At 42.5% G+C, this 25941-nt stretch overlaps 1 protein-coding gene across 2 annotated transcripts in view; it reads right to left on the reverse strand.

Moving 5' to 3' along the window:
• Positions 1-8403: 8403 nt before the first annotated feature.
• nup153 (nucleoporin 153) overlaps positions 8404-25941 on the reverse strand; it is a 59249-nt gene continuing 41711 nt past the window's right edge. For both annotated transcript variants that reach the window (XM_055654576.1, XM_055654567.1), the window contains exons 19-22: positions 18412-18777; positions 14300-14578; positions 11113-11275; positions 8404-9513 (exon numbers count right to left, since the gene is read on the reverse strand). In XM_055654576.1, coding sequence (XP_055510551.1) covers positions 9420-9513; positions 11113-11275; positions 14300-14578; positions 18412-18777 — 902 coding nt within the window. In that variant the 3' untranslated portion in view covers positions 8404-9419. The remainder of the gene's footprint in view (positions 9514-11112; positions 11276-14299; positions 14579-18411; positions 18778-25941) is intronic.

Consider the following 25941-nt stretch of genomic DNA (forward strand, 5'->3'; position numbering starts at 1 on the left):
GTGTTGTACCTGTTCCATCGCCACATTTCTTTATGATGGTATGATACTTTTATTTGTCACATGTACTGAGGTGCAGTGAAATTCATTCTGTTGAGTTCAGTAATTTTGTGTCACCAGTGTACAGTCACCAGTTTGGTGCCATTTTCAAGTCCCAGTTGTAAGTGGTGTCGAGAAGCAAGTGCAAAGATATATCTGATCTTATTACTTGTGACCCAGTTACACGATTTTGTTTGGGGCAAGATCGGAATATTTGCAGTGTTCATTGTAGGTCAATGTTACTGGTGTGCAGCAAGTGACAAATAACTTGTCCAATTCATTTTAGATGCTCTCCAGATTTCTGTTTTCAAAAAGCCACCTAAAGAGTTGACAGAATAAGTGTTGAGTCTGTAGTAAGGAGTTGCCTCATACAAGTACAGTCATTGTTAGTGGGTTATAAAAAGATTATTTGTGGAAACCCGGCCCCCACCTTCATTCCTGACCTTACCTGGATCTATAATTTAGACCCCTTTTGCTGGATTCAACCATCTTATCACTTAATCAGGCCATTTCAGATGCACAGTGTATGAATTGTTCATCTGGATAATGTACATGTTTGAAGTACCGGGTTGCTTAATATTTCCCTGAGCATCACCACATAATGCCGAATAAGGGGGGAAAAAACGCGAAAATACCTGTAAATGCTGCACTGTGGTGGTTTAAATAGACACATCAAACCTGAATGTTGACGACTAGATAGATTGTTTTAAATTAGGGCCATGTTCTGCTTAAAACTCAGTGTCACGTAGCAATCGGCATCACGGTGGTGCAACTGGTAAAGCTGCTGCCTCACTGCGCCAGAGACCTGGGTTCGATCCTGACCTCGGGTGCTGACGGTGTGGTGTTTGCACGTTCTCCCTGTGACCGCATGGGTTTTCTCCCATACTCCAAAAACGTACAGGTTTGTAGGCTGATTGGCTTGGTATAAATGTAAAACTGTCCCTAGTGTGTAGGACAGTGTTAATGTGCAGGGATCGGGGGGGCTGTATGGATCGAAACTAAATTATTGAGAGATACAGTGTGGAAACGCCCGTCTGCCAAACTTGCCCACACCGGCCAACATGTCCCAGCTACACTAGTCCATATCCCTCTAAACCTGCCCTATCCATGTACCTGTCTGTTTCTTAAATGCTTCGTCTACCTCCTCTGGTGGCTTGTGCCATACATCCACCACTCCTTGTGTGAAAAAGTTACCCCTCAGATTCCTATTCACTCTTCCCCTTAAACTTATGTCCTCGATTCACCAACTCTGGGTAAGCAACTCTGGGCATCTACCCAATCCATTCCTCTTCTTCAATTAAGGAGAACACCGTTTCATGCAGCTGCCACAGGTGTGATGGGTCACTATTTCTGTACTGTACATAAGAGGCTGAACTTTCCCGAGGTGCCAACAGTGGAACATGTCAACAAGAACTTTAGTTTTTAGAGATACAGCGCAGAAACAGGCCCTTCAGCCCATTGAGTCCTCACCGACCAGCGATCCCCTGCACATTAACACTGTCCTACACACTAGGGATAATTTACACTTGCACCAAGCCAATTTACTTACATCCTTGCACGTCTTTGGAGTCTGGGAGGAAACCGAAGATCACGGAGAAAACTCATGGGGAGAACGTACAGGCAGCACCCTGGTCCCTGGCACAGCAACAACTCTACAGCTGTGCCACCTTCGACATCTCAAGAGGTATATTTGTCCCTTGACAAAAGGTTAAATATTGCTTGTGGAAAGCAAGAAATTGTACTTTGAAATGTCATTATTTGGTTTAAGTTCAATTAAATTTTTGATGCAGCACAATGTGGTATTTGAGACTAAGTTACTGAAGGTGCTCCTTGTCATTAGTTTTCAAATCCCATTGAGTCACTTGCTTTTAGTGTTACAAAACTGCTGCATGTTTATTGAGTCACACAATTGCCTTCAGACAGTAAAGTGGATTGAGAAATACCTGCTGAAGTGAGTGGGTACTGTTGATAGCTTTGTATCCAGGCATGGAAGTACACTTTGAAATAGCAGAAACATGCAGTAAGGAAACGGGCCCTGTGACTCACCTGTGTGGGAAGGAATTGCAGATGCTGGTTTAAACCAGATAGACACAAAAAGCTGGACTTGCACATGCGGGTCAGACAGCACCTCCGGAGGAAAGGAACAGGTGATATTTCGGGTCGAGACCCTTCAGACTGCAATCTGAAGAAGGGTCTCGACCCGAAACGTGGCCTATTCCTTTTCTACAGAGATGCTGTCTGACCCGCTGAGTTACTCCAGTATTTTGTGTCAATCCTGTGATCCAACTTATCCATGCTGACAATGTTGTCCCATCTACACTAGTCCCACCTGCCCACATTTAGCCTGTGTCCCTCTAAACCTTTCCTATCCATATACCTGTCCAAATGTTAAAGTACCTAACTCGTTCTCTGAGCTCACCTCTCAGGATGAGGAATTGCTCCATTCGATTAGAACAAGATTTACAGTGCATCCACCTGGCAACAATCTGTTCAATATTCTTTATCCAAATCAAAAAATATCTAAATGGAGCTTAATTGTGTAATCCAACTTTTCTGGTGGTGAAAATCATTTTGGCTGCCTGTTAAATGAGGATTCTTGATCCATGTTTGAAGATTCAGTATTAACAACCTTCCTTGGCTTCAGCAGGAGTGTAATATGTGGGAAGATTCATACTAAACTGCAAAGTGGTGGCATGTTGGAGCAGTTGCCTTACAGCACCAGACACCTGGGTCTGAGCCTGACTAGGGGTGTGGACTGTACGGAGTCTGTATATTCTCCCCGTGACCTGCGTGGGTTTTCTCCGGTTTCCTCCCACGCTCCAAAGACGTAGAGGTTTGTAGGTTAATTGGCTTTGGTATAATTGTAAATTGTCCCTAGTGTGTAGGATAGTTGGTGTACGGGAATGGCTGGTCAGCACGGACTTGGTGGGCCGGAGAGCCTGGGGCCTGTTTTCACACCGTCTCTATACTAAACTAATGTACAACTCACTGCTTGCATATAGTTAAGTGTTTATTATTCAGCTGAAATTGTTACATTAACTCAATGTTACAGTCCATAAATGCTGCCTGAAGTTACATTTCCAACAGCGAGGAGCATGAAATGGGAGAGAAAGAAAATAGGTTAATTGGGAACCAAAAGTGGATTAATTTAGCTAATGGCAATTGATGATTAATTGTTTATTCACTGCATCTGGATGTGTTTTTTTCCCCTTTGGAACTGATTAATTTCCAACCCCTATTGTCATAGCAGTGTGTTGGTCCACTAGGTTCATACCAGTTGCAATTTAAAAACAAATCTATGTTTGGACCATAATACTTATATGTAAAGAAAATTAAAGCAATTCCAATTTGGGCAGCACGGTGGCGCAGCTGTAGAGTTGCTGCCTTACAGCGCCAAACCCGGGTTCGATCCTGACTATGGGTGCTGTCTGAACGGAGTTTGCCAGTTCTCCCCGTGACCTGCGTGGGTTTTCTCTGATCTTGAGATTAAGGAAAATGAAAAAAGATAGATGGAGTAAGCGGGGGCAGGGGAAAGACACTCCCATTCGTGAATCCAGATGCTTTTGGAGATGGTCATAGATTGCAAATGCAAGTTAAATCCTTGTATTTACCCGATAATTCAAAATTAAATAGCTTGGCAGTATCAATAAAAACAGATTCTGATGCAAAAGTAACCATTTAATGTGAGAGCTAAATGTTAAATTTTACACTGAAACATTCATCTTTTGACGAATTCTGCATGTTAATTTCATGGTTACTGTTTTTAAACATTGCAACATTCCAATCTGTAGAATTCAAAATGACTAACCTTGGATCGATGTTGCTAAATGCTGTATAGCAATTGATGATTAGTAGTTTCTTCACCTCTTCCGGATGCTTTTTTTCCCCCTTTTGAACTGCTCCATTTCCAACCCCTTATTGTCATAGCAATGTGCTGGAGGACACAAGGACTAGTTGCAAATTAAAGCAATTCCAATTTGGACAACACCATGGTGCTGTAGAGGTAAAGTTGCTGCCTTGCAGCGCCAGAGACCCGGGTTCAATCCTGACTACGGGCGCTGTTTGTATGTTCTCCCCGTGATCTGCGTGGGTTTTCTCTGATCTTCGGTTTCCTCCCACACTCCGAAGAAGCACAGGTTTGTAGGTTAATTGACTTGGTCTTAATGTAAATTGTCCCAAGTGTTTGTAGTAAGATAGTGTTAATTGCTGGTAGGTGTGCCAAAAGGCCTGTTTCTGCACTGTATCTCTAAAGATCTCTAAAAAGAGTCCACACTTATTAGGCTGCTGCTTGTCAGAGGAGCTGCTGCTTTGTGCTAGCCCCATCTTGAATGTGATTACCACACATTGGAGCGAAGGACCCAGCACCATAGAATTAATAATAAATAAGTTTCATTAATCAAAGGATATTAAGTTGCAGTGTTAATGGAGTCAGGAATTAAAAATATTTGTTTGGATAATTATTATTCTATACATGCATTGTTGCCGCATGTATGGAGAATGTATATCCTATAATAAACATCACATTTAATGTTGAATTAAATTTAATTTCATTTTATTTGACCTTTAGTCTAATTAGTTCACTGCATCATTTTATTATTAGAGGCTCAACTGGAAAGTATTTGATTTTTCCAGACTGGAAATTTAGTTGCACGTAGACACAAAATGCTGGAGTAACTGCTGATCAGACAGCATCTCTGGAGAGAAGGAATGGGTGACTGTTCAGGTCAAGACCCTTCTTCAGATTCGGTTAGGACTCAAACACCATGCAGCTTATCTAGCCATTGACAATTCTTATTGCATTTGTGCTCATTATCAAGTGTTGTGCAAAAGTTTCAGCTTTTGTTCAAATGTTCTAGGTACACAAATCCTGAACAGACCGAGTGCAGGCTCTGTCGGCCGAGGCCTCCACAATCTCCTGGTTACAGACTGACATTTCTGTCCTGGTCTTCCACCACTTTGAAAGGCCCAAATTGGAGGAACAGCATCTCATATTTCCCTCGGGCAGCTTACAACCCAGCAAAATTAAGTAATCTTTACTTCCCCTCTCTCTCTCTGTCCCTCCCCCAGCCTAGTTCGCCGACTAGTTTCACTGTTGTGATTAATTTTACTGTTTGGATGCCTCATTGTCACCTTCCCCTCAGCGAACGATGAACCATTCTACGTTTCCTACAACTGATGATAAACTTTATGGATCAGATTGAACAGCAAGTGTATACTTTACCTCATCACACAAGTACATTCCATTGAGCTGATGGATTTAATATATTGCTTGAATAGAGTGGATGTTTCCACCGGTGGGAGAGTCTTGGATTAGAGGTCATAGCCTCGGAGTTAAAAGATGTTCTTTTAGGAAGGAGATGAGAGATTTTTTTGGTCAGAGAGTGGTGAATCTGTGGAGACTTGGCAGAGATAGATTCTCAATTGGTATGGGTGCCGGGTTAAGGGGAGAAGGCAGGAGAATGCGTTTAGGAGGGAGAGATAGATCAGCCATGCTTGAATGGCAGAGTAGACTTGATGGGCGACATGGTCTAATACATGGCCTGTCCTCATAATAAATGTGTCCCTTCAATAACAAACACGAGATGCAGTGTCAGGGTTTGCCTCATTCAACAAGTTGTCTCAGCATCATGACAAACCTGTTCAAATTTTGTGCCCAGGGCAGTTATTAATGCTGGTGCTTTGATGGTTTCTACACCAGAATATAGAAATCATTTCAACTTATAAATTTATTGGGGAAATTGGTGTAAATCCCCATTCCTACTCTTTTTTTGTGTGTCTATTGTTCTGAAAGCTTGGGACGACGTTGGTTATACTTTAGCCAAAGGCAGGAAATAGAATGATAAGTGCACGTAAGTGCCTGCCCAGTAGCCTCGAGAACGGCATGGTCAATTTTAACAGAATAAGAATGAATTCTGCTATGTCCTTGCACAAGAAAGTACAAATAAGCCCAGTGTTTTTGCAAGATTGAATTGCACAATCTGCGGGCCAAATTATTGATGGAGTCTAGTCCATCACAGACCAGACTTCCACTATTGACTCTTATGTACACTTCACATTGCCTCAGAGCAGCTAACATAATCAAAGACTTGTCTCATCCTGAGCATTAGTCATTAAGCGACAGGAACAGCATCAGGCCATTCGGCCCATCAAGTATGCTCTACCATTCAATCATGGTTGATCTTTCTCCCTTCTGACCCCATTCTCCCATAATCTCTGACACCTGTACTAATCAAGAATCTATCTATCTCGGCTTAAATATATCCACTGCCAAATGAGTGATTCTTCCACTTGCAGCTCTGTCAGTCATAAAACTGCATTGAATCATCTACTTATGCCCGTAGATCTTTAAGCACAAAATAAATCTTCCAAGAGCACAATGTTACATAATCTACTAGCTTTTACTCATTCTTAGAAAGTAAATTAAATCACAAGTTCAAGGAGCAGAATGCCATTCGGCCCATCAAAGTCCACTCCATTCAATCATGGCCGATCTATCTTTCCCCCTCAACCCCATTTTCCTGCCTTCGCACCCATAACCCCCGACACCCCATCTCAAATATCTGTCAACCACGAACGTAAAAATATTCATTGACTTTGCCTCCACAAATTCACCACCCTCTGACTACAGATATTTCTCCCCTTTCTAAAGCAACATCCTTTAATTCTGAGGCTGTGACCTCTTGTCCTAGACTCTCCCACTACCACCTTTCCCTGTTCCAGTCCGGCAGAGGTACAGCAGCTTGAATGAATGCAGCATCAGACATGGGAACAGCTTCTTCCCGTGGTACCAGGCTTCCAAATGGTCCTTCCATAACCTACGGTACTGTCCAATTCACCTCTATCCAATTACAGACATTGGACCTTTTTCTGCATTCTAGACCTAAACTTAAATCTACCCCTCAACCAATGTTACGGATTATCTGCAATATTTACCATGTTGCTATTTTCAAGACCCTTGACTTTACATCCTCTTAAATCTTTTCTGTAACAGGGTGATCAGAACTAAAAGCAGCCTCACCAATATCTTACATAACTTCTACCTCAATACTCAGATTGATGCATGTCAATGCACCAAAATACATTTTGACCACCCTATCTACCTGTGATGCCAGCTTCAAGGAACTAAATATCAGCACTCCTAGATCTCTCTGCTGTCCCAGAGTCTCACCATTCACTGTGTAGGTCCTGCCCATATTAGACTTCTCAAAATGCCACACCTCATTTGTCTGTATCAAATTCCATCAACCACTCCTCAGCCCACCTGGCCAATTGATCAAGATCCTGCTGCAATTTTTGACATCCATCTTCATTATCTGCAATACCACCTACTTTGGAATCATCTGCAAACTTGCTAATCTTGCCATGTCCATTCTCATCCAAATCATTGATATAGATGACAAACAGTCATAGACCAGCACCTGAGGCACACCACTAGTCACAGGCCTCCAGTCCGAGAAGCAACCTACCACCGTCACCCTCTGCTTCCTTCCATGAAGCCAATTGTCTATCCATTCAGCTGTCTCTCCTTCCAGAGCAGCCTACCACGTGGAACCTTGTCAAACTGGTCAGAACCCTTCAGAGTTTGGCTTGGCTGCAACTTTTCCCATCTATAGCAATCAAACTTCCAAAACTAATATACGTCGGATGTTAAGTTTTCAAAAACCTTTTATAGAACAAGTTTCCATCTAAGTTACAAAAATATTTATTGGAACAATGCCAGAGCATGGTAAAGTAGAACTATTAGTAAGGGCATTGAGAGTATTAAAATAAGGCTGCGGAAACTCCTCACAATAATACAGAAACAGAAAATAGGTGGAGTAGGGCATTTGGCCCTTAGAGCCATTCAATATGATCATGGCTGATCATTCAAAATCAGTTCCCCGTTCCTGCTTTCTCCCCATATCCCTGGATTCCGTTAGCCCTAAGAGCTATATCTAACTCTCTCTTGAATACATCCAGTGAATCGGCCTCCACTGCCTTCAAAGGCAGAGAATTCCAGATTCATAACTCTCTGGGTGAAAGAGTTTTTCCTCATCTCAGTCCTAAATGGCCTACTCCTTATTCTTAAACGGTGACCCCCTGGCTCTAGACTCCCCCAACATGGGGGGGTCTAGAGGGGGGGGGGAATTCCGGCATCTAGCCTGTCCAATCCCTTAAAAAGAAGGTGAAGCAGATTGAGGACAGAGCCAGTAACATGCCCCAATGACAATCAAAGGAATGAATGATACACTTCCGTGATGTAATTTCTATGCATTTAGATGGTCTCTTTCAGAAGAACTACCAAATATAAAGCAGCGTTTGATATTAAAAGGCAAGCAAGAATGAAACCATTACAATATAGAAAGGATTCCACTGAAGAATACCGAGTGATTTTACTATTTCTTCATTTTTATTGATGGCATTTATCCCATGGTTTTGTTAATCATACAGTAATAAACATGGCTTTAATATTAAATTGTTCTCCTAATTATCCAAAGTCACCATAGTCCATTTAAATGAATATAAAAATATAGTTAATACTTTGTACAACACTGTTTTGGTCCAAACAAAAGTGGATCACAAAAGCCAATACGCAAACTTTAAAGAGTTCCCAATTTTGTATATCAGAAAAGATGTTAAATGGATTCAGGCAACTTTGAATAATGAGATTTACATAATAAAATCTTCTAATAGACAATACTTAACAAAAAACATACCGCTAATAACAAAAAAAAATAATTCAAGTTCACAGATTGGTTTTTGTCCAAGAATAGTAGATTGACTGAAAAAATCATAGGATATGTACATAATAGTTTGTAATAAATGAAAAGTCAAAAAAGCAAAACAGATTTAAAAAAAGCACATGTTCTATGAAATGAAGACAGTTCATTTGAATGTCCTCCAAGTATGATTCATCAATCATTCTGCAGTCAGAAAACATCAGTGCACAATAGGCCATCCATTTAACATCTACACATTCACATACTTCACACATACCGCGATGAAATCTTTGCAGAATTATCAGCCCTATTTTCACTGATGCTCTTCAGTCTGTACAACCTTTCAGTAGAATTAGGTGGGTTATGAACAATATCTAGTGGTGCGGATGAAGAGGTATCAATGTACAAAGCCATTCACTTTGCAAGTTGTTTGTAGCCAGACCATGCCAAGTCCTTAACTAATGACACTGCTGGGTTCTCACCAAAAAAAAAAAAAAATCTACAGTCCACCCATCACCAGGCAACTAAAAGCAGCGACCAATTATATGCATGTTCAAATGGTCCTAGGTAGATCTGATACAAGCCCAGAAGGAGGTACAACTCAATTATTAATGCAGGGCACCAGCTCTTTATGGAAAATACACTTTCAATAATTAGCTCTGCTTTTTAAAACAGCTGTAACAATTATTTCTTGCGTCTAACAGCAGTCTTTATCTTACGACCAGTAACGGTAGAACGACCACCAGACGTTGCAGAAAAAGGATTGGCGGCACCAACCCTATCCAAGAGAAAAGAAAAACAACAGTTACTGACTGACTTACATGTCAACCACTTAGTAGAGAGAAAAATACCCGTGCTCGTGTTTTTAGTTTCGAGATGCAGCGTGGAAACAGGCCCTTCGGCCCACTGAGACCGCACAGATCAGCGATCCCCCACACACTTATACACTATCCTACACACACTTGGGCCAATTGACCAATACAAACCTGTACGTCTTTGAAGTGTGGGAGGAAACCGAGATCTCAGAGAAAATCCATGCGGTCACGGGGAGAACGTACAAACTCCGTACAGACAGCACCCGTAATCAGGATCGAAACCGAGTCTCTGGTGCTGCGCCACTGTTTTTGAAATCAACTTCACATTGGCAATGTAATTTGAATTTGCTTATTCTTGCTGTCGATTTCCCCAAAAATGTACACACAGGTAAACGGAACTCATTATAACCACAAGGCTGCAAGTGATCCAATTAGTCTGGAATAGATTGGGGGAAAAGGCATCGATCTTTTGCCCAGAGTAGGGGAATCGAGAACTAGAGGACATAAGTTTACAGTGAGGGGGGAAAGATTTAATAGGAACCCGAGGGGCAACCTTTTTTTTTTACACAAGTGTTGGTAGGTGTATGGAATGAGCTGCCGGAGGAGGTAGTACTCCCATTACATTTAAGAGACATTTGGATAGGTACATGGATAGGATAGGTTTAGAGTTATGGACTAAGGATTTAGAGGGTTATTGACCATTGGCAGGTGGGACTAGTGTAGATGGGGCATGTTGGCCGCCGTGGGCTAGTTGGGTGAAAAGGCCTATTTCCACGCAGTATGACAAATTCAAAAGTCAAGATTTTTGTTTCAAATCTCATTTAAATTGCGAGGTTTTGAATCCTGAAGGAAGGAAAATTTAGGTCTTGTCGTTTGATAATAAAATAATTTAAACCCTGAAAATTTAAATCTGACCTACAACAGCATCCCATGCTTTCTTGAAGATTTTGTTTTATGCTGAGAAATACACCAGGCAAATACAATTCGCCAACTGAGCAGTCAAACCACTTACTCACCTGATGACCGTCTGTAAGTTTACTGCTTCAAACAACGATTGCAATTAACATGGATGCCTGACTGCAAACAATCAAGTAACTTCACGATTTTTTTTGGATCATTTAACTTCTAATTACTAATTAAATTTCTAATTGCACTAATTTCTAATTACTTACTGATTATCCACCATTTGTTAACAACCAAGAGAACATTAAGTTAATAGGTAACTAAATGGCAGAGTCAAATATTGCCTTACTAATAGATATCCAAGATAGACACAAAAAGCTGGAGTAACTTAGCAGACAGCATCACTGGGTGACGTTTCGGGTCAAGACCCTTTATACTGAAGAAGGGTCTCGTCTCAACCCGAAATATCCCCCATTCCTGCTCTCCAGAGATGCTGCCTGTTACGCCAGCATTTTGTGTTAACTACACGATTCTAAATGTATTACTTTGATAATATCCTATTTCACACTATTAAGTAGCTGGTGTAAAGCAGGAAGAAAACTTCAGAGAAGCACTCATTCACTTCACAAAATGTTCACATTTCGCATTGTGGTTCTTACCCAGCGGGAAATGCAGGAGCTGGATTGAACTGAAAGCCGCTGGCTGGGGCAGACGGCTGGGGTGCTCCTGTTGAAGCCATTCCAAACTGAAATACCTCATTTGATGAATTGGTGGCACTGAAGTTAAAACCAGGTGCACTGTTTCCAAACTGGAAGTTGTTACCTGCATATTAAACATTCAAGTTACTCTACAGCAGTTACTGCTTTTAGGAAGAACAAAACAGTACATCAAAGAAATATCAAGTAGTCTCTGGATTTCTGGCAACAGTTATAATAATTAATTGTCCAGGCATTAAAACAGTTCTTCATTTTTAGCAAGGACATTACTGTTTCAACCAAATACCTTTGTAAACAACATATGCTCACATTAAGTGAGTGATAGAGTGAGTCATAGAGTGATACAGCCTTTGGCCCAACTCGCCCATACAATGTCCCAGGTTCCCACTTGCCTGTGCTTGGTCCATAACCCTCCAAACCTGGAATTATTTGAGGATGTAACTAGGAAAATAGACAAGGGAGAGAGCCAGTGGATGTAGTGTACCTGGACTTCCAGAAAGCATTTGATAAGGTCCCACATAGGTGCCATTTAGAACGGAGATGAGGAAAAACCTTTTCACCCAGAGAGTTGTGTATCCGGGGAATTCTCTGCCTTAGAAGGGAGTGGAGGCCATTTCTCTGGATGCTTTCAAGAGTGTTAGATAGAGCTCTTAAAGATAGCGGAGTCAGGGGATATGGTGAGAAGGCAGGAACGGGTACTGAATGTGGATGGTCCGCTATGATCACAGTGGCTCGAAGGGCCGAGTGGCCTACTGCACCTATTGTCTAAACATTCCTATCCATGTACCTGTCCAATTGTTTCTTAAACGATGGGATAATCCCAGCCTCAACTACCTCCCCTGGTGAAAAAGTTACCCCTCCTATTAAATCTTTTACCCTTCATCTTGAACCCATGTACTCTGGTCCTCGATTCCCCTACTCTGGCTAAAGACTCCGTGCATCAACCCATACAACATTGTTTGCTGGCTGGCTCATTGTATTAGGGACATTTATTTTGTCCTATCTGTCCCTGCCCAACCTTTTCACAACTTTGTAACTAGTTTGTTTTTTCACTTTTCCAGTTTAAATAAAGCGACTTTCTCTTGTTGACTGGTGGTGTTCCGCAGGAGCTGGTGTTGGGTCCACAACCTTTCATGTTGTATATTAATGATTTAGACGACGGAATTCAAGGCTTTGTAGCCACGTTTGTGGATGATACGAAAATTGGTGGAGGGGCAGGTAGTGTAGAGGAAGCACGGAGTCTGATTACCCTACACTGGGTAAAAGACTGTGCATTCACCCTACCAATTTCCCGCATGCTTTTATAATGAGGTTCCTTCATTTGGAGTATTGCGAGCAGTTTTTGTCCCCATATCTGAGGAGGGATGTGCTGCCGTTGGAGAGGGTCCACAGGAGGTTTACGAGAATGATCCTGGGGATGACTGAGTTCACATAAGATGAGTGTTTGACAGCTCTGGGCCTGCACTTGCTAGAGTTTAGAAGATTCAAGATTTAAGAGAGTTTATTGTCATGTGTCCCAGATAGGACAATGAAATTCTTGCTTTGCTTTCAGCACAACAGAATATTGCAGGCACAAATAATACAGAACAGATCAGTGTGTCCATATCCACTGAATATATATATATATATACACACACACAAAAATTCAGGTTGAGTTTAATAGTCTGATGGCTGTGGGGAAGCAGCTATTTCTGAACCTGGTTGTTACAGATTTCAGGCTCTTGTACCTTCTACCTGAAGGCAGCGGAGAGATGAGTGTGTGGGCAGGATGGTGTGGGTCCTTGATGATGCTGCTGGCCTTTTTGAGGCAGCGACTGTGGTAGATCCCCTCGATGGTAGGGGATGAGGAGTGGGATTTCATTGAAAATTACCGAATAATGAAAGGCCTGGATAGAGCGGACATGGAGAGGATTTTTCCATTAGTGGGGGGAGAGTCTAGGACCAGAAGGCATAGTCCCAGAATAAAAGGTTGTACTTTGAGAAAGGAGATGAGGAGGAATTTCTTTAGTCAGAGGATTGTCAATCTGTTGAATTCATTGCCTTTTCGTATTTTTAAAACGGATATTGATTAGTTCTTGATTAGTGTGTCAAAGGTTACAGGGAGAAGGCAGGAGAATGGGGTTGAAGGGAAAAATAGATTAGCCATGATTGAATGGCAGAGTAAAAATTATGAACCCGAAACATTAAATCTCTCCACAGATGCTGCCTGATTTACTAAATGTATCCAGCTGTATAGTTTTATGTTATAACATCATATAAGAAATGTTATAACAATTGTTATAACATTTCATTTAGCTCACGATGATTAAATTTCCTAAAACAATATATTTGTACATAAAAGTACTTCTGCATTTTTCACCACATTCAAAATATGCTGTTGAAGGGAAATGTAGATAGGCAGGCGATGAGTATTGGCTCAATGCTCATGAAGGCTTGCCAGACGGAACCACCCTGCAGTCTGGATGCAGCAACATTGGCCCATCAGGTGTTGGGCAGTATGTTATACTGTGAAACGCACTGACAGATTTGAAATAAATATATATTTAATCCCACTTGGAATCGCACATCAATTACCTGTAAGTGAGGCGATTGACTTGCAAGGAATTCATTGCCACAGATTGCCTGTGGGGGCCAAGTCATTGGGTATTTTTAAAGTGCAGATTGCCAGATTCTTGATTAGCATGGGCGTCAGGGATTATGGGGAAAAGACAGGACAATGGGATTGAGAGGGAAAGATAGATCAGCCATGATTGAATGGCATGTAGACTTGATGGGGTAAGTGGCCTAATTCTGTTCCTATAACTTATGAACAAGCAATTGCCTGTCAAAGGCTATTTCCTATTAGGATAAATTTCATTTGCTTCTCTGGTCCGAACAAACAATAGTACGGATCCTCTCAATGTAATGCTAGTGGACTTTTACTACAAGCACCCCATTACGAACAACTTCAATCCACTGTAGGGATCTCTGAAACGTCCTTGCTTTATAACATACTCACTAGCGTAGAATGGTATATTTTAATCATGCAAGCTACTTGAATGCCATTGCATTTCTCCAGACAAGAGTTGTTTCAAGTAAAGTTGCAACTTGAGGCAAATTTGGAACAGTTACTCAATTGGAATGTACTCACTCGAGGTAGATGAAGTTGAGCCAAATGTCGTTTGTGGCTTGGGTAGCTGTCCTCCAAATAGGGATGCTTGACTATTGGTAGATTGTGACCCAAAGGCAGGCTGCTGACAACCAGAAAATGCAAACGTAGGTGCACTTGGCAATCCAAAGGCAGCAGGTGGCTGGCTGCTGCTTTGTCCAAACACAGGGACCGGGGCTTGTGTATTGCCAAAGGCTGGGGCTTTGGCGGCTGCAGTTGTAGAATTCAATCCAAAGGCAAAGATGGGGTTTGAAGAGCCTCCTGCAAACCAGACCAAACAGTAAGTTACATAGAGTCATATAGCATGGAAACAGGCCCTTCACACAAACGCATCTATGCCCATCAAACTGTACCTTGGTACACGTGACAATAAACTAAACTAAACTAAACATGCCCCATCTAATCTAGCTCCATTTATCCGCATTTGGCCCATATCCCTCTAAACCTATCCTATCCGTGTACCAGTCTCAGTGTCTTGTATCTATCCACATGTCTTTTAAATGTTGTTATTGTACCTGTCTCACCTACGATCATTAAGTCTTGAAGCCGCTCTATAGGACATTGGTTAGGCCACATTTACAACATTGCGTGCAGTGCTGGTCTCCCCATTACGAAAGAGAGTCATAGAATGATACAGTGTGGAAACAGGCCTTTCGCCCAAATCGCCCACACCGGCCAACAATGTCCCAACGGGGAGGCTGCATCCTGCGGGCATGAACATTGAATTCTCCCAATTTTGTTAGCCCTTGCTGTCTCCTCCCCTTCCTCAGCCCTCGGGCTGTCTCCTCCCATCCCTCAGCCCTAGGGCTCCACCTCCTCCTTTTTCCTTTCTTCACCCCGCCCCCCCCACCCCCATCAGTCTGAAGAAGGATTTTGGCCCGAAACGTTGCCTATTTCCTTCGCTCCATAGATGCTGCTGCTGCACCCGCTGAGTTTCTCCAGCATTTTTGTGTACCTTCAATGTCCCAACTACACTCGTCCCACCTGCCTGCGCTTGGTCCATAACCCTCCCAACCTGTCCTATCCATGTATATGTCTAACTGCTTCTTAAACGATGGGATATTCCCAGCCTCAACTACAGTACATCCTCTGGCAGCTTGTCCCATACACCCACCACCTTTGTGTGAAAAGGTTACCCCTCGGATTCCTTTCAATCTTTTCCCCTTCACCATGAACCTATGTCGCCTGGTCCTCGATTCCCCCCACTCCAGGCAAAAGATCCTGTACATCTACCCAATCTATTCCTCTCATGAACTTATACACCTCTATAAGATCACCCCTTATCCTCCTGTGCTCCATAGAATAGACCCAGCCTTCTCAAACTCTCCCTATAGCTCACACCCATTAGTCCTGGCAACGTCCTCGTAAATCTTTTCTGAACTCTTTCAAGCTTGATAATATCTTTCCTATAACATGGTGCCCAGAACTGAACACAATATTCTAAAGGCAGTCTCACCAACGTCTTTTACAACTGCAACATGACCTCCCAACTTCTATACTCAAGACTCTGACTGATGAAGGCCAAAGTGCCAAAAGCCTTTTTGACCACCTTATCTACCTGCGACTCGACCTTCAAGGAACCATGCACGTCTACTCCTAGATCCCTCTGCTCTACAACACTACCCAGAGTCCAACCAGTACACTTTTAAAAACATCCCACATGGCCGATGTTCCTTTCCCATCTAATAACCTGCAGCGAGACAGGAGCAGGTTATTAGATGTGGGTGCAGTGGAGTTTCACCAGAATGCTGCCTGGATTTGACGGTTTCAGCTACAGGGAGTGATTGATTAAACTGGGATTGGTTTTTCTGGAACAACAGAAGTTGAGGGGATACTTGATAGAAGCATCGTATTTCCCGACAATGAAAACGCTATCTTTTTCCTTAAAATAAGGCCTGAAATGTACTGCGTCTTGGAGGCAGAAGGTTAGATTGTTAGCCAAGAAAATAGACTTGGCTATCTCTCAGTAAAGCAACATCAAGGATACTGTTGCTGTACTGAGGGATAGCCAAGTCTATCCGTCATTGTTGGCAGCTGATTTAAAAGGACAGCGCCGCTGGGGTGAGGGGGAAAGAGTTCCTTTCACAGCGTGTGTGTAGTCAGCACAAAGTAGTAAACTTGTCTGGGCCGCCAGGGGTAAAGTTGTGGGTAGGGCAGGAGCGTTGAGAAGGAGGGGGCGTGGGATCATGCCAGCAACTCACTCAGTAGCTCGTGTGGGTGTGAGCGGCCGCCAGGGCCGGATAGCGGAACCGGCCACTACCTCAGCGCCTTCTGCCCGCCAGCCAGCCACGGTGTCCTCCGGTGGAGGTGGTGGTTGGCGGGTGTGTCTTTGACGCAGGTGCGTCCTCATTGCCGGGAAATACGGTATATAAAATTATGAGAGGCATATATAGGATAGACAGGCAGAACCATTATCCCAGGGTGGAAATGTCCACCACTAGAGGGCATAGCTATAAGATATAACAGAGAAAGTATAACGGAGATGTGTTGGGCAATTTTCTTTAATACACAGATGGTGGTGGGTGCCTGAAACGCATTGCCTGGAGTAGTGATGGAGGCAGATATGATAGTGGTGTTTAAGCAGCTATTGTCTCGGCACATGGATTTGCAGGAAGCAGAGTTGATATGGATACTTGCAAGCAGACGGGATCAGTTCAGCTGGGGATTGTTGGGCATAAACATTATGTGCCCGTTCTGTGCTGCACTGTTCTATGCTATGTACCTCCTCTGTCCACTTGTTCCATACACATAATGCCATTTAGGCTCCTAGAAAATCTTACCCCTCTCACCTTGAGAACCCACGGGCTCTGGTTCTTGAATCCCCTATCTTGGGTAAAAGGCTTTGTGCATTCAACCTCATGATTTTATACTCCTCGAAAAGATCACCCCTTGGCCCTCTGTGCTCCTAAGAATAAAGTCCCAGCATTCCCAAGATGGATACAAAAAGCTGGAGTAACTCAGCGGAGCAGGCAGCATCTCTGGAGGGAAGGAGCGGGTGACGTTTCGGGTCGAGGCTTCTTCAGACTGAAGAAGGGTCTCGACACAAAACATCACCCGTTCCTTCCCTCCAGAGATGCTGCCCGCCCCGCTGAGTTACTCCAGCTTTTTGTGTCCATCTTCGGTTTAAACCAGCATTTGCAGTTCCTTCCTATACATCTAGCATGTCCAATCTCTACCTACAGCTCAGGCCCTCACATCCTTGTAAATCCTCTCTGCACTCTTTCCAGCTGAAAAGATACTTCAGCAACTAACCTTACGATGACAACTCCTTTCCTTTATGCTCAAGCACGATTCCTAGATTTTGTGGACTTTATGAATGTATGAAGGTTAGCAAAAGGATTGTAATTTTCTGCATTCTTTCTATAACACAATATTTTCTTTCACCCTCACAAAAACTCCAATAAAAGAAACTACTGGCAAATGAATGATTCTTCCCCTTGCACCTCTGTCAGTCGTAAAACTGCATTGAGTGCAATGTTACATAATCTACTGTTGCTAGCTTTATTCATTCTTAGAAAGTAAATTAAATCATAAGTTCAAGGTGCAGAAGAATAAGGCCATTCGGCCCATCAATGTCAACTCCATTCAATCATGGCCTAGTGCCTTCAAACGCTCATCAATCCTAACCACAACTAAGATTTTCCCCAATCTATTCTCAATGTCCCCAAATTGGGCAGTGGTTGACAAAAGTGAAATTACAAATACATCAGCCAAATTTATTTCACAAAGAAATGGCCTAGGATCGAAGGCTATAATTATCAGACCTTCCATTCTCTGATAATACAGTCACTCTCCTTAGAATATGGAAATATGGGACTTGAACAGTTGAAATAAAAAATTCTAAGGATCTTTGTGTGATTTACAAAATAAATCTTCAATATGTCTATTACATTTCCATATGTTTACAAGCCTCGAGAATGGTAGGTCATTAGTACGAGTGATTAGTACGGGTGTCAGGGGTTATGGGGAGAAGGCAGGAGAATGGGGTTAGGAGGGAGAGATTGATCAGCCATGATTGAATGGCAGAGTAGACTTGAATGGCCTATTCTGCTCCTATCACTTATGAACGAATAAGGAAGTTTGGACAGATTTACCTGTGGAATTAGAAGTTGTAGTTGAAGCTCCAAAAGCGAAGACAGATGAAGTTGCAGTGTTGTTGCTGGGTGCAGAGCCAAATGGGAACGGTACAGTCGGAGCCCCTGTACTTGACGTACTGGCAGCTGACGCATCTTGTGACCCAAATAAAAATGGCTGGCTTGCAGGAACAGTCGATTCAGAACTGTTTCCAAGGTTGCTGCCACTCGCCGGGGCACCGGCCTGCCCAAATAGAAACGGTGCGCTTGCTGTGGGCGCTGAACTACCAAATATAACTGAAGGTGTGGCGTCCCCCACATTTGTTCCAGCAGATGTGGAAGAACTGCTGCCAAATACGTTGAAAGGCGGCTTTGTAACATCTTGTTCTACAACATGGAGGAAAGAAATAACATTAGCTTACAATTCACGCACCTTCACCACTACTTTTGCACAATTGTTATTGAGCTGTTGATATGATTTTGATGCAACACAGCTAATGATGCAATTATTCTGAAGATTAATAAGATGCTCACCAAAGCAATCACGCATTACAATAACTCCACTCTTTTAAATCTCTACTCCTTTGTAAGTTGTAGATGGCGTGACTGTAATCATTGTGTCTTTCTGCTGACTGGTTAGCACGCAACACAAACTTTTCACAGTACCTCAGTACACGTGACAATAAACTAAACTCAACTCAAAAAGTCACAAAGTGAACTTTATTATTGCACATGCAGATAAGCACATTGAATTTACAAATAAACACACCTGAACCTGGATTCAACTGTGATCAATTTTCATGTTGTGTGACATGGTACTGTTGAGCTACAAACGGTCTTTCTGCAAAACGGTGGCGTAGCAGTAAATATAAATTGTCGCTAGTGTGTGCAGGATAGTTTTAGTGTGCAGGTATCGCTGGTCGGCACGGACTCGGTGGGTCAATGGGCGTGTTATCGTGCTGTATCTCTAAACTAAACTAGGTGCAAATACAAATTATGGTTATAGAAGTGTACAGCACAGAAGCAAGGCCATTTGTCCACACCAAAAGGGAATATAATAAATCAGATTTAATAGCGTACATCCTCCTACATCAATGGGTAATCATTTGTTTTTGTCGAGGTTGTAATGCAAATGCGAAAGCTCCAATTTCCTATAAAGGACAGCTGGGAAATCTGGGCATGAAAATTCACAACAGATTTAAATCTGGTTCAGCAATTTTATTAATTTCAATGGAGAGGAACAATTCCAAGGCCTTATTTACTTGAATTATTTTAATTTAAATTGATCAATTAACTTAAATCTATTTCAAGAGTTAGATTTAGCTCTTAGGGCTAAGGGAATCAAGGGATATGGGGGTAAAGCCGGAATGGGGTACAGATTTTGGATAATCAGCCATGATCGTGTTGAATGGCTTGAAGGGCCTACTCTTGCACCTATTTTCGATGTTTCTATATATTTAAATGTAAAAATTTTCTAAAGTTTAAGAGTTTAAATGCATTCATGAAAAAATTCATGGATTTAAACTACGTTTCAATGTTCCTACGTTCATAAGTTCCAGGAGCAGCATGAGGTCATTCAGCCCATTAAGTTCACTGTCATTCAATCATGGTTGATATATCTTTCCCTCTCAACCCCATTCTTCTGCCTTCTCCCTGTAGCCCCTGACACCCTGAATATTATGAACATCGTTGCAATTTCTCAGGAAATCAAAGGAGAAATCACAAGAACTAACATGAATATGAGCTGCTTGAATATATTATGCAAGATACTGTTTGTCCCACTGGGTCAACAAAGATTTTTTAATGATATATTTAGCTATAATTGCTGCTCTAAATATTATCTCACTTACACAAAACAATATAAATTGAATTCCTTTACAAAATAAATTGCAATTAAGGAATTTAAAATAATTTTTAAAAGTTTGTTAATTTAGCTGCCATCTTAATTACATCTTGCCTGATTAGTATCTAGAAAGTGGTTTGATTCATGGCACTGCACCACGATAAATTATTTTTATAGGATTCCGCAGGAAGGTTTCACTAACCACTTGTAGAGCCCGCTCCACCCTGCCTATGGCCAAGCAACTGCTAGAACCACAAGTTTGCACGCCGTCGGCGATCCAATCCCAGCTCCAACGCTGCCGCGACATACAAAGAAAATACTATGATAAAACCAGTTCTCTGCTTCAACCGCTCAACAAGGGACAGGTTGTCAGCTTACAGTCGCTCAGAGGCTATGACCGACTCGGAGTCAACCGTGGAGCCACGCTCCTACCTGGTCAGTGTTGACAATGGCATCTATCGACGCACCCGCCAACACCGCCTCCCGGTTAATGAACTGGCAACTCCACGTCCTTACCCTGGCCAGCCTGTCGGACTTCCCTCACGCTCCGCGAATGCCACTCCAGCGACTCCTCTACTGGTGCCAGCGCCACCCTGCCTTCCCCAGTGCCCCCATCTCCACCACTGTCTTCTCCTCCGCGTTCACCTAATAAGGGGCTCATTTCCTCACAGAAGGATGAGGCGCACGGGGGTTACTACCGTATACGTGCAGGTCGTGTCTGCAGGCCAAACCCACTGATTGGAAAGTTCACCGGCTATACTTGAACTGTGCATGACCCGTTTCATTTTATGTGCTCACATATGCACAAGCATGTACAAGTAAAATAAGAAATGCTCACACCTTATACTGGTGTTTTACAATATATACTCCACTACCCACTCTATATATGCTTTGCTTCTTTAAGAGGAAGGATGTAGATTAACCCCGATTAATCCATGCCATTTATAACCTCCACTACACATATATGCATGCCACCCATTAAATGGTATTACGGTACTACACTAACAAGGTCAGCCAGCTCTCAGAAGCCACGCCGAGCTATATATGAATGGCTGGCAGTTTAAATGTTCTGGATTACTTATGGAATAAAGACTAATCTTTTACCATGTATGTTGTCGTGGATCATTCACAAACATCACTTCTCCTAACATTACGATCCCACCGCCAGTCAACATCTCCCCCCACACTTGCCACAGAGACTAGTCTTCAGGCTGCTCATTCACTCCCCACCCACCCCCCCTCCCGGTCTCCCTACCACATTCTCCTCAGTCACAGGAGGTGCAACACCTGTCACTACACCACCTCCTATCATTCACCTCCATTCAGCAATATAAACCGTGACAGCACCATCTCCCACCTCGTCTACTGTATCTGTTGTTATAGATGTGGGCTCATACATCGACGAGATTAAACATAGACTGGGCGATCGTTCCGCTGAACACCTTCACTCAGCCCGCCTGAACCTACCTGATCTCCCGGTTGCTAAACACTTTAATTCTGCTTCCCATTCCCACACAGACCTTGCTGTCCAAGGCCTCCTCCATTGTCAGAGTGAGGCTAAACGCAAATTGGAGGAACAGCACCTCATATTTTGCTTGGGCAGCTTACAGCCCAGTGATATGAATATTGATTTCTCTGAGGTACACAAAAAAGCTGGAGAAACTCAGCGGGTGCAGCAGCATCTATGGAGCGAAGGAAATAGGCAACGTTTCGGGCTGAAACCCTTCTTCAGACTGATCGGGGGTTCTGACTTCAGGTAGCCCCGACATTCCCTCTCTCTCTCTCAATCCCTCCTCCACACAAGTTGCACCAGCTTCTCGTTTTCACCCGACAAATGGCCTGTTTCTTTTATCGATACTTTTTTGCATGTCTTTCATTCATTGTTTTTTAACCCTCAACATCATCGTTTATATCTAGTTTCCTTTTCCTGTGACTTTCAGTCTGAAGAAGGGTCTCGACCCAAATCGTCACACATTCCTACTCTCCAGAGATGCTGCCTGTCACCCGCTGAGTTGCTCCAGCTTTTTGTGTCTATCTTCAGTTTAAACCAGTATCTGCAGTCCCTTTCTACCCATCACCAACCCTTACTCCTTCTGAGACCTACTTCCCACCCCACCCGCCTGTATCCATCTACTCACCATCCATCCCTCCGATTCTACACTTCACTCCTCTCCATCAGATTGCATCATTCAAAACCTTTTGCCTTCTCCACTTCCAGCTTTGTGACTATCTCCACCTTTCTCATCCGCTAATCAACCCCTCTTTCTGGATCCACTTGTTACTTGCCAGATGTTGCACCACCTGTTCCTTCACCTCTTTCTAACAGCTATTCCCCATCCACTCCAGTCTTGAACAAGCATCCAGTCCTGAAACTTTGCCTGTCCATTTCGCCACACAGATGTTGCTTGTCCTGCTGAGTTCCTCCAGAAGTTTGTTTTTTTGCTGAAGCTTCCAGCATCCTAGTCCCACCACCTGTCTGCTTTGGCCTATATTCCTCTGAACCTGCCTGTTTCTTAAACTTTGGGATAGACCCTGCCTCAAACCTCCTCTGGCAGCAGCTTGTTCCATACCCCCAACACCCTTTGTGTGAAAAAGTATTTTCCCCTTCACCTCAAACCTATGTCCTCTGGTCCTCGATTCACCTGCTCAGGGCAAGACACTCTGTGCATCTACCCGAGCTATTCCTCTCATGATTTTGTACACATCCATAAGACCTCGATACACCTCATCCTACTGCAGTCCAAGGAATAGAGTCCTAGCCTGCACAACCTCCCCCTATAGCTCAGTCCCTCGTGTCCTGACAACACCCTGGCAATTCTTCTCCGAACCCTTTCATACACCCAGAATCACTGATATTTAAGTGGAAAAAACCCCACTACTTTAAAATTACATTCAGCTTATGTAAATTAATTACAATAAAATGTTATTTTTACCTATTTAATGAAGGCCACATTTAAATAAACATGACACGGTAAGTATGCCAGCATATGGGAAAATATCAACGGTATGGAGCCCCTGGGGACAGAGTAGACAATCAGATCAACTATATCTGATCTTAGCACATCCTGTACTTCTGTGCTCAGGGAAGGGTCTGGAACGCAGACATGCAAGCCAACACTTCTATCAGTTGGCTGCCAGCATGATGTAACACATTCTGTTGTGGTAGGGTCACCTAGACCACACATGGGCTACATAGAGAATCAGATAGATGGGTCAACAAATTCAAGTAAGAGGTCATTCATCTTTGGAATTCTACTTCAGTCGGCTGTGGATGTAGGTTCACTGGCGTCAGTCGTAGCTAAAATCAATAGACATCTGGACACCAGGCAATGAGAGGGCGTGGAGATTGGACAAAACAGCGCATCGCTATCGTGTCTGCATGATTATTCTGCGAGTCACAAATCTGAGATTTGTATTTGGGAAATAAACAGGCTGAAATTAATTGAGCAAAAACTTTTATTTCATGTTGTTGATGTCGTTTTGAGGATACAATTATGCAAAATTGTTTTTCAATTAAACCAAACAAAAAGATAGTCTTCGTTTAGTTTATTGAAAGTCAATTGTTCTAATAAATTCTTTTGGGTGTAATAAAATAAAAAAAATAAAAAATAAATAAATTGGATAGGCATATGGATGAGAAGGGAATGGAGGGTTATGGTACGAGTGCAGGCAGGTGGGACTAAGGGGAAAAAAATTTGTTCGGCATGGACTTGTAGGGCCGAGATGGCCTGTTTCCGTGCTGTAATTGTTATATGGTTACATGGTTATAGATGCTGAAGATCCCAATTTGCCAAGTTATAGCAACAATTGTTCCAGATTAAAGACCAGCAGTTGTGTTCTATCTGCAATGGAGTTTAGAAGGATGAGGGGACCCCTCGGGACCCCTCATTGAAATTTACCGAATAGTGGAAGGTCTAGATAGAGCAAATGTGGAGATGTTTCCACTAGTGGAGGAGTCTAGGGCCAGATGCTATAGCCTCAGAATAAAAGGACGTATCTTTAGAAAGGAGATGAGAAGGAATATCTTTTGGCAGAGGGTGGTGAATCCGGGGTATTCATTATCACAGGCCGCTGTGGAGGTCGTTAATGGATATTATTTTTTACGGTGGAGATTGACAGATTCTTGATTATTACCGATGTCAGGGGTTATGATGGAATATGCACAATTGTGAAGAGCTTTAGAACGGCCAAAGACAAATTGGTAGATTGGTGAAGTGTTCATTGATGAGCCACAAGGAGAATGTTAGATGACAGATTTTGAAAGGGAGAATCAGAGGACATATGTACCAGATATAAAGTTGAAAGGAGCAGCAAAACATGGGGTTACAGAAATGTAAAGTTGTAACAGGTGAAGAAAAAGCTGATAAAGATCAGATCCTAGGTTTTATCAAGTTGACACGAATCATAATCATACTTTATTAGCCAAGTATATTTTGCAACATGCGAGGAATTTGATTTGCCATGCAGTCATACCATTAAAAAGCAACAAAACACACAATACATTTTAACATGAACATCCACCAGTGACTCCTCCACATTCCTCACTGTGATGGAAGGTGACAGTTTCAATCTCTTACAACTAAGAGATTGAAAGACAATATTTTTACTCAGTGGGTTATTATGGAATGAACATTTATTTGTTCAAAGGATGTAGGGAGTGCTGGCCATTTTAAATTACTGCTGAACTGATGAAGTGGTTAAGATTCAATCACATTGGTGGGTTTAAGGAGTTAGAGTTATATAGCATGGAAAAAGACCACTCGGCCCAACTTGCCCACCGACCAATATCTACACGCGTCCCACATGTCTGCGTTTGTTAAACATTAATAATTGTTTCTTAAACATTAAAATAGTCCCTGCCTCAACAACCTCCTCTGGCAGCTCGTTCCATACAAACACCACCCTTTGTAATGAAAAAGTAACCCCTCAGATTCCTCCTAAATCTTTCCCCCCTCACCTTAAACCTATGTCCTATGGTTCTCGATTCCCCTACTCTGGGCAAGGGACTCTGTGCATCTACCCGATCTATTTCTCTCATGATCTTATACACCTCTATAAGATCACCCTCATCCTCCTGTGCTCAAAGGAATATAGTTCCAGCCTGCTCAATCTCTCCCTGCAACTCAGAGTCCTAGCAACATCCTCGTAAATCGAGTGACATAGATGCCAGGCCGGGCAAAAAAGGCACATTTTCTTTGGAAGATATTGGAGAAATATGTGGGTCTTTACAAAAAAAAAAAAGTAGTTTCATCCTTAACACCATCTTTCTTTTTAATTCCAGATTTAATTAATTGCTTCAATTTAAATTCCCCTGCTCCAGGATGGAGATCAGATTTCCTGTTGCTGGATAAATGGTTCAGATCTCCAACTATTAATTAAGGAATTTAACTGCAACCCCCCGAACAACAATGCCCATCGGAAACAAAGGAGGAAGAATATGTTTGTTTTTTTCGAAAGCCATTAATCTATGATTAAATGTTAGTTTTAAACAAATGTAGGGAACATTGGCCAAGCAAATATTACTAATCATAGGAAACAGTTGGGAGTGGTTTCAAGATTCCTTCGTGAGCTCAAAATGTACAGCGTTGTTTAGTTCAGTTTATTGTCACGTGTACCGTGCCAGTGAAAAGCTTTTATTGCGTGCTAACCAGTCTGTGGAAAGTCTATAATAATTACAATTGAGCCATCCACAGTGTACAGATACATCA

The sequence above is a fragment of the Leucoraja erinacea genome, chromosome 2 (assembly GCF_028641065.1).
Source record: "Leucoraja erinacea ecotype New England chromosome 2, Leri_hhj_1, whole genome shotgun sequence".
Lineage (NCBI taxonomy): Eukaryota > Metazoa > Chordata > Chondrichthyes > Rajiformes > Rajidae > Leucoraja > Leucoraja erinaceus.